Below are 14,325 nucleotides of genomic sequence, written 5' to 3' on the forward strand. Positions count from 1 at the left end.
GCCTGGTCAAAAGTTAAGGCATCTGTGTTCAGGCAGGAGTATTCCTATGTAAAAATCTACACGATGTTTTCCAGTAATGATCAGGAGTTGTGAATGGAATTGGCTATGTTTTACATTAATATTTGAGGTGAAATGCCTCTGCTGTTTAACTTGCTTCATGAGAACTACTGGTGTAAAGGTGTACAGATGTCTTCCTGCTTCTCTGGGATGAAACTGCAAACTCCCTCGCTGTAATCCCTTGCCACTTTCATTTCACATGTGAAAACATGATGATGAGACTTTCCTGTCAAGATAGTGTCATGTAATACTTCTTCTGGAAGACCATTCATGATCTTACTTGTTATGTCTAAGGCAAATATTAGCAATACTAAATTGCACCTCAACCATTTCTGCAGTATTTGGTGATCTCTCACCTCCCTGAAAGAATTGGAAAGCAGCAGGCAACTATATAGAGATACTTGTGCTGCTTTGTGATGAGTCTGCACGTAGTAGTGCATATGTTAGTTCAGCATGTGTCCTTTTTGCCTTAAAACATGAGATCAGCCTCGTGTCCTGTCTGCTTTGTACCCACAGCCCTTGGAGCATGTTGGGGATTGTGCCTTGTTTCTCCAAATGCCCATGGAGACTGGAACAGTATTGTTAGTATTGGCTTGTCTTCTGTACCAGGCTGAGTTGTTAATGCTTCCAGGGACTTCCTTGACTTTCATCCTTCAAATGGAAGGGTTGGATGTCTGGTTGTGTGTACTGAGACTTGGAGTATCTCTGCATTTGTGAAAGACGCTAGAAGCTCAACTTCATAAACCGTAAGTGGCTCTCACAAGTGTCGGGACATAGATAGGATAAACTCTTACACTGTGAAACAGGAAAGTTATATTCTACAGGGAAACTGAGAACGCTGTGCTGGCAGGGCAGGTGACTTTGTAACTGCTGGCAGTGAAGTTCCTGGAGGCTTGGGAGCTGGTCCCTGGCTGTAGGCAGATGTTGGCTTTCATTATTGGGCAGCGTTGCTTAGAGCACGTGTTGTAATGATGTGTTTTCTGTCTTCCAGATCAGTGTGCGTGTTACCACCATGGATGCTGAGCTGGAGTTTGCCATCCAGCCCAACACTACAGGGAAGCAACTCTTTGATCAGGTAAGTGATGGAGCTGCAAAGATCTAAAGTTGATACAGATGTTGTGATTCTACTGAGACAACAGCAAACAATTTCTAAAGGATTTCAAAGATCAAGTTACAGTGTGTATAATAGCTTCAAGAGAACTCAGCACAGTAAGAAGTTATACAATTTTTTCAAAACTACTGCATTTTTTATCTCCAAGAATGTGTTAGGAGCTATTCTTACCTCTAATAAACTGAATTGGTGCTATAACTCACAATAATTGGAAAGCAGTAGGTGTCTGCAGTCATAATTCATAAGGTAAGTCTTATGAGGGAGCTAGTAAGCTATCTTTGGTTGGCTTACTTGCAAGCATTGTGTAATTGATTTCAAAGAGTAGTTGCTCTCTAAAACAGGAGAGGCTTAGCCAGGTTTCAAATGTTGCTGCAACCCTTAAGTGCAGGTGAAGTGATATTCTATACTTCCATCAGGCCCAGAGGGAAGTCTTAAGAGAAGTTATGTTGTACTGTACTGTATTGGGCTGTCTTCATCTGGTGCTTCAGCCTTCCTCTGCATTCACTGGCTAGGCAAGATTCCTCCTACTTTGGCCCAAACAGAAGCAGGGAGGCATGTGCAGCACAAAGTTGGAGCAGCTGAAGACAGATGGGATCACTTGTAGGGGTTGAAACTTTGACAGGCTCCACTGTGTTTCTCTACTGTAATCCTGAAGGTCATGGATTTGCTACTTGGAGGAAAATCTGAACAGTAAGTTCATAACTTAAAGAAAAGTAAAATGAATCTTGGATTAATGACAAGATGAAGGAACTGCCAGACCAGATATGTCAGATATGGGTGTGGTTTGGTAGTGCTAAGTGTTCTGGGGCCAGCTCTACATAGTACCTATCTTAATGAAAAGAGAAACTTAAGGGCTGACCTAACCATAGAAGTCAGCTATTTCATTTGGGACCAGCAAACCGAACTTAATTTTTTTTTTTTTAGATGTTTAACCACAAACTACTACTTTCTTTCATACTCAGCTGGATGATTCAACACTAGATGTTATATTGCTCTTTGCAGCCCAGCCCTGAAATGAGATCCTAGGCTTTACTGAAAGAGCATCCTTTCATAATGGGAAAAGCAGAAAGGCTTTCAGGAAAGTTCTGAGTTGCAGTACAGTTCTCGGCTGTCTGTGTGCTACTACATAGCAGCCTCTACATGCTTTAACCCTTTGTGGGCTCAAAATCTGATAGTTTTTGATTGATAGAAGTGAGAGCTGGATTCTGTTCAGAATCCATGTGTGCAACGTGGAACTTCATCAGAGTTAGTTCATGGGAACATATGCAAATGAAGCTGAGGTGACGTACCTCCGAGTTCATCAAAAGGTGAACTGGTTTTTTTGTGGTTTTTTTGTTTGTTTGGGGTTTTTTGTTTGTTTTTTTTTGAGGGGTGTTCTTCATATGGATGCTTCCCATGATTATTTTTCAATACCCAGTTTCCAACATTATCAGAGCAAAGCACCAGGTGCTAAGTAGTATTTTTATCTGCACATGATTTTTTCAGTCAGCTCTAGACCATCTGTAGCTTTTGCTGTAAACTGACATTGTGGTGGCAGACTTGGGCTTCAGCAGCTTGTCTCTGAGAAGCATCTGATCATGTTTCCAGTATGGGAACTCTTCACGTCTTAGTAATTGATTTCACTCCTTTGTGCAATGTTCTCGAACAGCTGCACGCTCTCCTCCCTGCAGTGTGTTTCACACAGCACCTGCCTAAACAGAAGTTTTGTTTTGTTTTTTTCCATAGTAAATACTTTGCGAAGAGAGAAAAACAAATGCTGTTGCAGAACTAAGTTTCTAAGTTGCTAATGTAAATGAGGCAGTGTTATTTCAGCTAAATTGATTGTAGGTGGAGTTGGAGAGGAAATGCAGTGGGGGGGGAAGTGTCCGAAGCTAGCTGTTAAACATTTGCTATTTCTAAAAGGTCTGGTGGGCACCATGTCTTTATGCCGTCTGTATATCACACTGGAATAAGAAACTGTTTTCTACTGCCTAGCACACAAGATTTCCTTGTGGAGGTAGTGATGCTGGTTCCTGATAAGGCTGATACTGAAATGTATGTCCTAGAGCCTCACCAGTGGCAGATAGCTAGGCTTTGACTAAATGATTAGTCAGACCTAGCACAACAGCGCACAACTGCACCACAACAGTGCTAGGTGGTGTTAGTGTGGTACCACCACAGCCATGGTGGTAGAAAGACTAATCCTCTGCCAGGGCTTGAGAACATTATGAATGGTAAGGTAGGGAGTTGGCAGTAGATGTGAGGACGTCAAGTCTTCCACCTCTTCCACATCTAGCATGCACAAGGAGTTTTGGAGGCTATTGCTGTGTGGTAGGTTGAGGAGCCTAATCCCAGTTTCTTTGGCTGCCCTACAGTCTAATCATTGGCCCTTCACAATTAAGGAAGCTAACTGCAAAGGACGTAGCTATTTGGCTCCTGCTGCAATGGGAAATGTTTCATCTTGGTCTCTGAATGCAGATACACAACAGGCTGTTGTGGTTTGTTTTTTTTTTTTTTTTAGGGAAAATTTGAGGCTCTCTTCTATTGCAGAAGAGACTTTATAGTCAGACTTGCGCATAAAGGAAAGCAAGTACTCCTTGTATAGGATCATGCTCAAACAGATTATTCATCTTTGCGTAAAGAGCTAACTGAATACCAAACCAGAACGTGAGAGCCTCTAGTGAGCTGACAGTAAATACTAAACTTGCATCCTTTAGTATGGAGGTGGGGCTTTGAATATCTTGTCAGCTGGCATATATCCAGTATGTTTCAAATGGCTGAGCTGTTTGTGTAGTTTCTGTAAAGGGCTGGTCCAGAGCTGTTCTCCCTGCTAACAGGGACTAAGCAGTGACTGCTGTCTGACCGAATCTCTTCACTCAGACTCCGTTTCTGTCCCGAGGTGGTCTTGGGCCCTGTGATGGGGTGTGTAAGAACAAAGTTATGGCTCTTCTTTTTCTAGCTCCCTTAAACTATGTTGTGCTCCTGGAATTGCTAATCTAGTCTTTTCTGCCTGATGCCGGTTCTGAAAAAGGAGTGCTTTAATAAATGCTTTTTTGAGGGAAGGGATTGTTTTTCTACAAAGCAAACTTACAGTTTTGCTGTTGCAGCACATTGACCTTCTGATGCGAAACCTAACTTTTGACTGTTTCACAGAAAAATTTTAAGATATCCTGCATGTTTTTGCCCTAGAGTGCCCTTTCACTTTGAGCTGTCAGTTCTGACTTAAGCAAAAAGGAAGCTGCTAAGTGTTACCAAGGTTTCTAACTGCACAACTACCTCACTGCATGTCACCGGCTCCGTTCAGTAATGTTTAGGCAGTGTTTGTTTCCACTTGTTGTGTCTAAAGGTAGGATAAGTATATTCTTTATGCCACCCATAATTCTGACCTACTCTGAATAGGATTCAGAAGACTTTTGGAAAGCTTGGATCTAGGTAGTAGCTTAATGAGGAGGAACAGTTTGAGTCTAAAGATCCATAGTAATAATAGGTGAATGGGCTTGAGGTAGAAAGGTTCCTGTCTCTCTCTTTCCTGCTTGGTTAAATTCCGAAGTGAGTTTTTGTAGTGATAGAACAATGCGGATGCTTCACTGCTTTGTTGGAAACTGTCTCCTGCCCCAAAGTAGCTGGCTGTAGAAATGTCATTGAACTGATATAAAACATGATGTTACTGCACAGCGTACTTGAGATCATCCTGTAACACAATCCCCTAGGCTTGTAACTGTACAGCTTAAGCTTATGTGCACAGACAAAACCTGGATTAATTAAGACAGGAGGATTGTACTGTCTGCCTCATGTAGCTTTGCTTCTGTACCTCTTAGTGTCAGCTGCAGAACTCCAGCGCTTGCTGATTCACTAGCAAAAACAGTAGCTCTGCTCCCATTCTTCAGCTGCTAGCAACGGATTAAAAGAAGAGCTTAAGGATGGGCTATGCCTGTCGGGGTGCTGCTTATGCCACAGACCTGATTACTTCACAGGTACCTTGAAACACTGCTTTCCTGGGGATGCAACAGCGATAGCTGCTTGCTTTCCTCCTTTGACCCTTTTCTGTATAAGACTGAAATGCAGTTGGGCTGGAGACTAGCGTGTAAAACAAAGCATTGCTTTTCTTTGTGTATCTCCTATACGTGGAAGATTAACTGTTTCTTTGGTAAAAATGCTTAGCTACTTATTGCTGTGGATAGCTTTGAAGTTGTCTCTCCAATTGTTTTTCCTCTCAAACTTCTCTTTTTTTCCTTTTTTTTTTTTTTTAATTGATTCTAGCTTGAATCCATGAGGTTTTGGCCTGTTGGGAGGCGAGGGGGGGGCTAGCCTGTACCTTGGACAGGGAGAGAGGTACTAACTCACTTAAGTGTTTCACAGCTGGCTGGAAAGCTTTCATAAAAAAACCTGCCGAATGCTTTGACTTCTGCGCTGTGAAAACACTCCCTTCTTCCATGCCTCCTACATGCTGTATGAGGCAGCTTCTCAAACGCTTTTTTTTCTGATCGCTTCTGACCTTGGATCCTACTGGCACCTTGTTCTTTCGTTCCCCTTCAGAGCCCCTTATTTCTTCTAGTCTCTAGTAGAAGAGTCTTAGCTGTCTGCTGTATTAGGTCTGTTGGGTGGTGAATGCGATCAGTGGGTGGGGATCGCAACCCATTTGATAGGCCTTACATCAGGATCTTTTTAACAATGAGTTGTGGTTACTAAACGGTTCACTCTGTATTTCCTTCCCCAACCTAAAATGAACTCTATTCCTCCAAGTTCAGAACAGATTTGCTTATCAGTGATGTGCTTAGTGCCCTCTGAGCCTAGAGCTGACCACGTAAACTTCAGTCCTTCCAATGCTAGCTTTTGGACATTGCAGAGTCCAGGAGATGGTGGTTTCAGCATGTGACTCCAGAATAAGCCTTGAGAGTAACCAAAAGCACCCAGTCTCATTAAAGGTGATCTCTGTTGAGATTAAGAGCCCTGTAGCCAACTCACACGTTAAGGAGAAATGTGACATTAGAAAAACTTTAATATCTAACAGACATTAAACTTTGAAAGTATGTGGTTAACCTTCCTAGGAGGCTTTTCCTCAGTTTTGTCAGCTTTTGGGGTCAAAGCTATGCTTGTGATAGAAAAGTGGACTCAGCTATGGGTTAAAATTGTAGCAATAAGCATCTGTGCTCCCTCTAAACCTTGTGACTGAGGCTGTATTTTATGTTCAGCATTGAGCCTAATATGTAGTGGAGTGTAGGGTTGTCTTTTGTTTCATTTGTGGGTGGGGTTTTTTTTTAAATTCTTAAGGATCCCACAGATTTTATTAAGAGTCACAGGGCCTAAGATTCTGAGTCCGTGTGCCCTGCCCTGGCTTGCTTATCTGCTGCAGGGAGCGTAATGGTTTTGTAGAGTACCAGTTTGTCAGCCTCTTCCTTCATGGTTGCTAAAGCTTACAACACAGGCTGACCAAATCCCTCTCGACTTTTGAGTAACTCCAGCAGAGTTCGGAATAAACGCGGCTGATCTCTCATGGCCTGTAAACTAAGCTGTATGAGGAGGGACACTGTAGAGAAGCCTTTAGCCTTGGTAAGGTCCTACCTAGTAGCATTTAAATACATAGGAGACTGGTCTGGAGCACTTGGTCCAGTAGGTGAAAGCACTGAACCGAAAACTTGGGGCAGTCTCATGGTAGAAAGCAGCAAGTTTCGGGACAGTGGCTGGTTCCTCCAGCAAAGCCCAGAAGTCTTGTTTGTGTAATGAAGGCTTGTGGTTCAGTGGTATGGAAATGTGTCTCAAATTTCACAGGAACATGTGGAAACTCGTTGGCTTTTATAAAAGCAGTAGTCCAACCAAAAATGGACTGCTTTGCTTGTTGCGAAGGAGGTCAATGGCAAGCTGTAATAAGCTTAAAAACTCAAAGAAGATCCTGTCATTTAGCACTCCGGCATTTTAGTACTTTGAAAGGGAAGGTTAGAAATATATCCGTATTCTGGAAGAATCAGCCAAATGGAAAGTGAACAGTTGAATATTTATGGCTGTAGATGGAGCCCATCTTGGATTTTAAGTTAGGGTACCTGGAAGACCATGTTCTAAGTTTTTTACTGCAGTATATGAAACTGCAGGTGTGGCACCAGTTCAGAGCTCCTCTAACAATAAGGTTTGCTAGCAGTTTTCTCTCAGAAGTACTTGACGTGCCTGTCATAGAAAGGGAGAGAGGCCCACTTCATCTTTAACTAGGACAACAGGTACGATTCAAGACAGGCTTGTGCTGTGTGGTATAGCCTGGGATGCTTTGGCCTTTGGTACAGGAACTTGGTCTGAGTGGAATGTCTTCTCTGTGTGCTTTGGTCTTGCCCATGTGTAGGTTGTGCATTTACGCAGGATCTGCACTTGTTTGCCAGTGTGGTGGTGTATTTCTTGGGCTGATAATGAGAGCAATCTTCAGTCGTCATCATCTTGATGCTAAATTCTGCGTTTAAAAGGCTGCTTGTGGCTCCCCTTCTGCTTTGGGGCAGCACTCAATGGCAAGAACATAGCTCGGAGGGAGATGGGTGAGTGCTCAGGGGAAGGACAGGAGGAGTCACGCAGACCTGGAAACTGTGGAGTAAGAAGAAGTGAGAGAAGGTTACCTGGATGACCTTGTGTTTCTTCTCTGAACATAAGTAAAAAAAAAAAAAAAAAAAAATCGTACTGCTGTGTGCTTAGACTGTCACCAGAAGGTGAAGTGAGACTCACCAGAAGTGTCAAGGCGCTGTGGGACAGCTGGATTTTAAGGCTGCCTGTAATCTGTTGCCAGTTGTAAACTAAGCCTGGTACTGCAGGCTGAGCAATACCCAGGGACTGACCTAATGCTCTTCCTGGCATGAAGGAAAGATGTCACTCTCCAGCTGAGACTGCGAACTTCGGGTATTTCAGTATAGTGCTCTGTGTTGAACAGTACTCCGTGTTCCCCTGTCCTGTGTGCCAGCCTTTCTCCATCCTCAGCCACTGTCAGTAACTGTCTGCTTTTTGGAACATCTCACAGTGCATCAGGGCTCCAAATGCTGTATGCCCCCAAACATAATTGAGCTGATAACTGCCAGCCAGACTCCTTGCAGCTGTAGAAAGCTGTTTCTTCTTCATGTTTTTCTCCCTTGATAAATGGAACTAAATGACCTGCTAAAGCTGAGGTGGGAAGGAGGGAGGGCGGCTGTTTCCACGCACACATCCCCTCACCCCGTTTCCATCGTTTCACAGAGGCTGCTGTCGTGTGCATTTACTTAGAAAGCAGTTTCTTGATGAAGGCTAAATCGGCCAGGTCTCTGCTCAGGCTAACAAGCCACAGCATGCCTTGCTTTACAGCTCACGTAATTCCTCCAGCAGGAATTGTGTTGCATTTTAATTTCAGTAGCAGTTTGGGGGGGTGATGTTGTGTGCTGTCTCCCCCTCTCCCCTGTCCAGTCTGTTGTTGTCGCCGCTATTGCTGTGCGGGCTTCTGCTGTGGAATAAAAGTCCTTTTGTGCAGGGCCGCAGTGTGATGCCTTTCAGTTCCTTGCTGGCAGTCCAGCTTGTTGAATTCCCAGGCGTAAGCTGCTGACAAATGGAAGAGAGACAAGCAGACACATGCAGCAGAGGGGGGAGCTTCCATGCCATTCAGATGTTAATGCTGCTGAGAACAGAGCTTTCCTTAGGCTCTCGGACAGCCTCTCTTCCTCTCCTTGTACCACGTGCTTTCAATGTATAGAGCAAACTCTGATGCTTCTCCAGCAGTGTCCTTAGCTGTGTGCATCCTACTACGTGATACGCGCAAGTGAAGGCTTATCTGTTCCACATTCCCCTGTGCTTACCGAGGCTTCAGGCCAGCTCTCCAGTTCGTATTCAGGCAAGGACAGGCTGAGTAATTTCATGGACTCCAGTGGGATGATGTATAAAGACTACATGACCTTGTGTAGGTTTTTGTCTCTGTGTGCTACTAATAGCATCTCTCTGCTGAAAGCTCCCCTTGGTTTTGTGGCCTGAATGGAAGTAGGGCTGTAATGCTGCTTTTTGTAAGGCCAGAAGTATTGTCTGATCCAAGCTCTAAAGAATCTAACTAGTAACGTGTTTGTGGGGAACCTACATCCTTGGCGTTGTACCTTGCCAAAGCTAGAGACCACATCAGAAGGGAACAGAGCGCATCCTTAGGATTCAACAAGAAAGTAATTTAAAAAGAAGTAGACATTTAGGGAGAAATCATAAAACATGGGACAAGGCAGCACAAAATCTACCTCAGCTTACCTGGCAAAGGAGACACCGTGATAAGGCAGCTGTTCTTCCCAGGGCGAGGCTCATCCCCTGCCCTCCAGTTGTTGAGTCCCTCTGAAGGAGGGAAGCTGTGAGCAAGCCCGAGGTGTGAGAGGTGTGTAAAACCAGTTTACAGTGTGGTACTTTAGGTACAGTGTCACCTTAAAGACAAATGTCTTCTCCTTCCCCCTTCCTTGGCTAGTAATGGAGGTGATAGCCAAGTGCCTCGTTTGCTGATACGAGAACAACTCCTGGGGATTCAGGAGAGATGTGGGGGAACTTCAGCTTCTAGACTTGCTGTACCCTGTGGCATGCCCCAGACTTGCCAGGGCACAAAGCTGTGGCCTTCTGCTAGTGAACAGGCTTTACCAAGAAACTTCCCCCTCCTTTTTACCAGAAGTAGCATTATACTGCGGTAGTCTTGCCCCCCCATGAGGCTCTTGTCTCTTGTTACAGGATGTCTAAAGCCTTCTTAACTCTTATTTACATATCACCCATGGTGTGCTAGGGAAATGACTAAGGAGAGAGCTTAGCAGTGCTGTAGCCAACTTCTGTGGTGGCTCCTTGTCCTGGCACAAGGGATGGTATATCGATTATCCACTGCAGCACCTCTTACCGGTGCCACTCACTAGAGCTGTGTGAAAGGGCTGTCCGCAGCTATCTGTGGAGTACAAATCTTAAAATAGCACAACCTAGTAGGACACAGCCTGGCAGGGTGATTCATGGCTTGCCCTGGAGTAGCACAATCGCATGATAAGCGAGGGGTTGTAGGGTTGTAGTGGTTTAACCCCAGTCCGGAACTAAGCACCAGGCAGCTGCTTGCTCATCCCTGTCCCCTCCCCCAAAGGGGATGGGGAGGAGAATGGGGAAAAAAACCCTCTTGGATTGAGATAAAGACAGTTTAATAGGATCGCAAAGGAAGAGAATAATAATTTTATATATATATAAAACCCCCAAATCATGCACAAATGCAATTGCTCACCACGTGTGGAGGAGAGAAAACCCCAAATGATGCCCAGTCTGTTTCCGAGCAGCGATCCCACCTTCTGGCTAGCTTCCCTAGTTATATATGGAGCATGATGGTTATATGGTATGGAATATCCCTTTGGCTGGTCTGGGTCAGCTGTCCTGGCTGTGTTCCCTCCCAACTCCTTGTGCACCCCCAGCCTACATGCTGGTGGAGTGGTGTGAGAAGCAGAAAAGGCCTTGACTCTGTGTAAGCACTGCTCAGCAATAACAAAAACATCTCTTATCAACACTGTTCCCGGCACGAATCCAAACCATAGCCCTATACTAGCTACTATGAAGAAAATTAACTCTATCCCAGCTTAAACCAGCGCAGGGGTGTACCTAAAAATGGAGCTGTGTTGTTGATTCCTGGCAGCTATTCTACCTGTCAGACCTGTTGCGTTGTATTTTGGCTATGCACGTTGGTTTCTAAGTAGCTGAAGAAAATAGTGTCCCAGCTGTTGTTTATAAACAGCAACAAGCTTTAAAGAGATGAGGGAGAGGGAAGAATACAACACATCTATACATCTCCCACTTAAGACTCCTCAGATGCCCTACCATCTAGGTATGTGCACCGTAGCAAGGGAGGTGGAAGGCTAGGGCACTGGTTGTCTTTGTCTGAACTTACCTCTAACGTGTTCTCTGCCACCAGTGAGATCAGCCTGGCTGGCTGGGGCTCTTGCTAATCATCTTTCTTTCAGGTCGTCAAGACAATTGGTCTAAGAGAGGTCTGGTTTTTTGGACTTCAGTATCAGGACACCAAGGGCTTCTCAACATGGCTGAAATTAAACAAAAAGGTATGTTTGCTCCAAGCTTTACACTTGTCCTGGGTTCTCTTCTTTTGGAGGGTAGGGGCAAATTCAGTCTCCCATACTTCTGTCGGGGATCTGTTCTTGCCTCTCTATACACCTGAAGTACCGCAAGATTAGTGAGTTGGTGTTGCCTTCCTTCAGTCCACACATCCCCTCCCCAAGGTACAAGGAGTCATGGTGTCTAACCCGGTGGTCCTACATCTGGTCCTGTTTGTTATCCAGTAACAGGCTAATGTGGTGCTCATGTGAGCATCTTGGTTGGAGAGAAACCCGGACAGTACTTCCCTAGCACTGATGATAACTAGTGGCTTGTTGTAAGTCCTGTGGGGAGTGTTGATGAGGTATTTAGCAGTAAGGAATTGAAAATCCTTGCTTTTCTGCCCACTCGCTTCTGCATTGGAAAGGAGAATTTTTTTCTAATGCATGCTTGTCTCTTTGTAAACCTGCTCCCCTTCACTTGGTAAGTAGGCTATAAAATCTAATAACTCTGTTCCAGGTAACAGCACAGGATGTACGCAAAGAAAGCCCCCTGCTTTTCAAATTCCGTGCCAAGTTCTACCCAGAGGATGTGGCAGAAGAGCTGATCCAGGACATCACGCAGCGCCTTTTCTTCCTCCAAGTGAAGGAGGCAATTCTGAATGATGACATTTATTGCCCTCCAGAAACAGCCGTCCTTCTGGCTTCTTATGCCGTCCAGTCAAAATATGGAGACTTCAACAAAGAGGTGCACAAGTCTGGCTACCTTGCTAGTGACAAACTGCTCCCACAGAGGTAAGTGAACCTGGGTAGTCCTGGACCTTCTTTGCCTTAAAGGGTTTGAGATTTTTTGGGGGGGTGGGGGTGTCTTGATTGGAACATTCAGAATAAAATATAGCCTCGTGTCTCTCTGAGGGTTGGGATTAGTATTCATTTAATTAAGAGCTTTAATCTTAAACGTCCTGCTTAACAGCTACTGAAGAAACTCTAATCAGAAGTAGTGAGAGAAGCTCCAAAACAACAACAAAAAAGTTAATGCTACAAGGAGAAGCACTGAAGTCTGAATATTGACCAGTGTGTCTCTAGCTAGTCTTAGAATAGAACTGTATTTCTTGGAATATTTTTGTGGGGAAACTGTGATGCCAACGGAGTATTTAATGAAGTATTAATCAAGAGTGATGTGGCTGTGTGTGCATAAATGCAGTGGCTGGTCTCAAACATTCCATGTACTCTTTCTAGAGTTCTGGAGCAGCACAAGCTTAACAAGGACCAGTGGGAGGAGAGGATCCAGGTGTGGCACGAGGAACACCGAGGAATGATTAGGTAACTAATGCAGTGTGAAATTGCTGTCTTTAAAATAGTGATATATGCTAGTGTGTAATGTATGAATGCATATAAAAATCTGTGGCTTGCTTCAGGATGAGTTAGCATTCTTCAGGTTATTCTGCTCAGAATAACTAGGTTCACATGCCTCTGCCTTTGCTAGTCCACGTGAGCTGGCTGTTCTTAGTAAAACAAAACTGAGTGTGCAGAGTTTGTTATTACCCACTAGGCTGAAGCTTGGAACCTTTGCTAGCTTGTTGCTGCTCTGCCCGTGTAGGAAGACAGCATCTTCTTGCTCTAATGGCTTATAGACTCAAAAAGGAATTTCTGCTTTCTTTTTGCACGCTGCAGAGAAGATGCTGTTTTGGAGTACCTAAAAATTGCACAGGATCTGGAAATGTATGGTGTGAACTACTTCAGCATTAAGAACAAGAAGGGCTCTGAACTCTGGCTAGGTGTAGATGCTCTTGGACTCAACATTTATGAGCAGAATGACAGGTAATAAACCCCCTCTCCTCATCGGTGCCTTCAGCTCCTTTGCAGTATAAAGGCATTCAAAATTAATCTCCTCTGGAATTCAAGTCTTTAATGAAGCTCTACAATTTCTATATCATTCTTGGTTGTGTTTTTTGACACTGCCAGAATGATCCATAAAACATGCTACTTTAGACCAAAACATACAAGAAATTGGCCCTAGTCTTCCTGCCACAGATGCATTCTCCACTTCTGTTTTTCTTTAAAAAAAAAAAAAAAGGCAGGATTGAAAAACTGCTTCTTAGTTTGTAGTTCATTTGCATGACTAATTTTGTTTGGTGATTTCAGTCAACATAAGAGTACTGAAATATGAGAGGAGACTTGGTAGAATTTTGAGCTTTATATTGTAAGTCAAGAATTTGGAATGACTTGGGGCTCTTTTATTTCCTTTTGCTTTCCATTTCTGCAGGCTAACACCAAAAATTGGATTCCCTTGGAGTGAGATCAGAAATATCTCATTCAATGACAAGAAATTTGTTATCAAGCCTATTGACAAGAAAGCACCAGTAAGAAGCAACATTCAAATTAAACCTTTGACTTCTTAACTGCATGATCTCTCTTTTTCTATAACACAAAATCTTTTCATCAGTAACGTCAATGCTGACTTTAAGCAGTGCTCTACTGTTCAGGGCAGTATGTACAGAATGGGTCTAATGGCATTAAGGTGATGGTTGGGAATTTTTTCTGGCTAGGAGGGTAGAAATTTATTCAGTATAACCTTAAGCTGTTCAAAGTCAGTGTCAGGGAGAAGCTCTCTGCTTAGGGTTTCTGATTCTTGGGAGACCGTTTGGATTCTCTGATAATACAGGATGTAAGGCACCTGTGTTAACTGCGAATGCTTCCTTTGCAGCCTGTTGGCTTTTAGTAGTGTGTGGGATGGTCTTTTTCACCTTACTTGAGGGTCATTCATTTTGTAGGATACACTGGGAGGGTTTTTTTCTTACAAATTTATTATAAACATAATTGGTTTCATCTTTAAGGCTTATTAATTTCCTGCGTCAGCTGATACCTTCTGTTCTTCTGGTCGTTCTTTTTGCGTTGCTGCTTGGGCGCATTTCCCTGCTGCTGTTCTTTTTAACAAAGTTATTTATCCATTGGACATAATGTTTAACACCTTTTCTGGCATAAGACAAAAAATTACGCTTGATGTGGCTGGCCAGACTGTTGCATTAAATAACTTAAGTGGGAAGAAAGGTGGGAAACATCATAGTCTCAGTGTGCCTGGTAGACCAGCCCCTGATGGTGTTTGAAATGAAACAGTGAAGCAAGTAACTGTGTGCTAGGGATGCTTTACAATGA

At 43.8% G+C, this 14,325-nt stretch overlaps 1 protein-coding gene across 1 annotated transcript in view; it reads left to right on the plus strand.

Annotated features, from left to right (window-relative positions):
• Positions 1 to 14,325, plus strand: part of MSN (moesin) — a 47,645-nt gene that overhangs the window by 25,991 nt on the left and 7,329 nt on the right. Inside the window, exons 2-7 of the mRNA XM_054838963.1 lie at positions 1,049 to 1,132; positions 11,083 to 11,178; positions 11,690 to 11,964; positions 12,409 to 12,492; positions 12,844 to 12,990; positions 13,436 to 13,532. Of these exons, the coding sequence (XP_054694938.1) occupies positions 1,049 to 1,132; positions 11,083 to 11,178; positions 11,690 to 11,964; positions 12,409 to 12,492; positions 12,844 to 12,990; positions 13,436 to 13,532 (783 nt within the window). The remainder of the gene's footprint in view (positions 1 to 1,048; positions 1,133 to 11,082; positions 11,179 to 11,689; positions 11,965 to 12,408; positions 12,493 to 12,843; positions 12,991 to 13,435; positions 13,533 to 14,325) is intronic.

This window comes from Grus americana, chromosome 12 (genome assembly GCF_028858705.1).
Source record: "Grus americana isolate bGruAme1 chromosome 12, bGruAme1.mat, whole genome shotgun sequence".
Lineage (NCBI taxonomy): Eukaryota > Metazoa > Chordata > Aves > Gruiformes > Gruidae > Grus > Grus americana.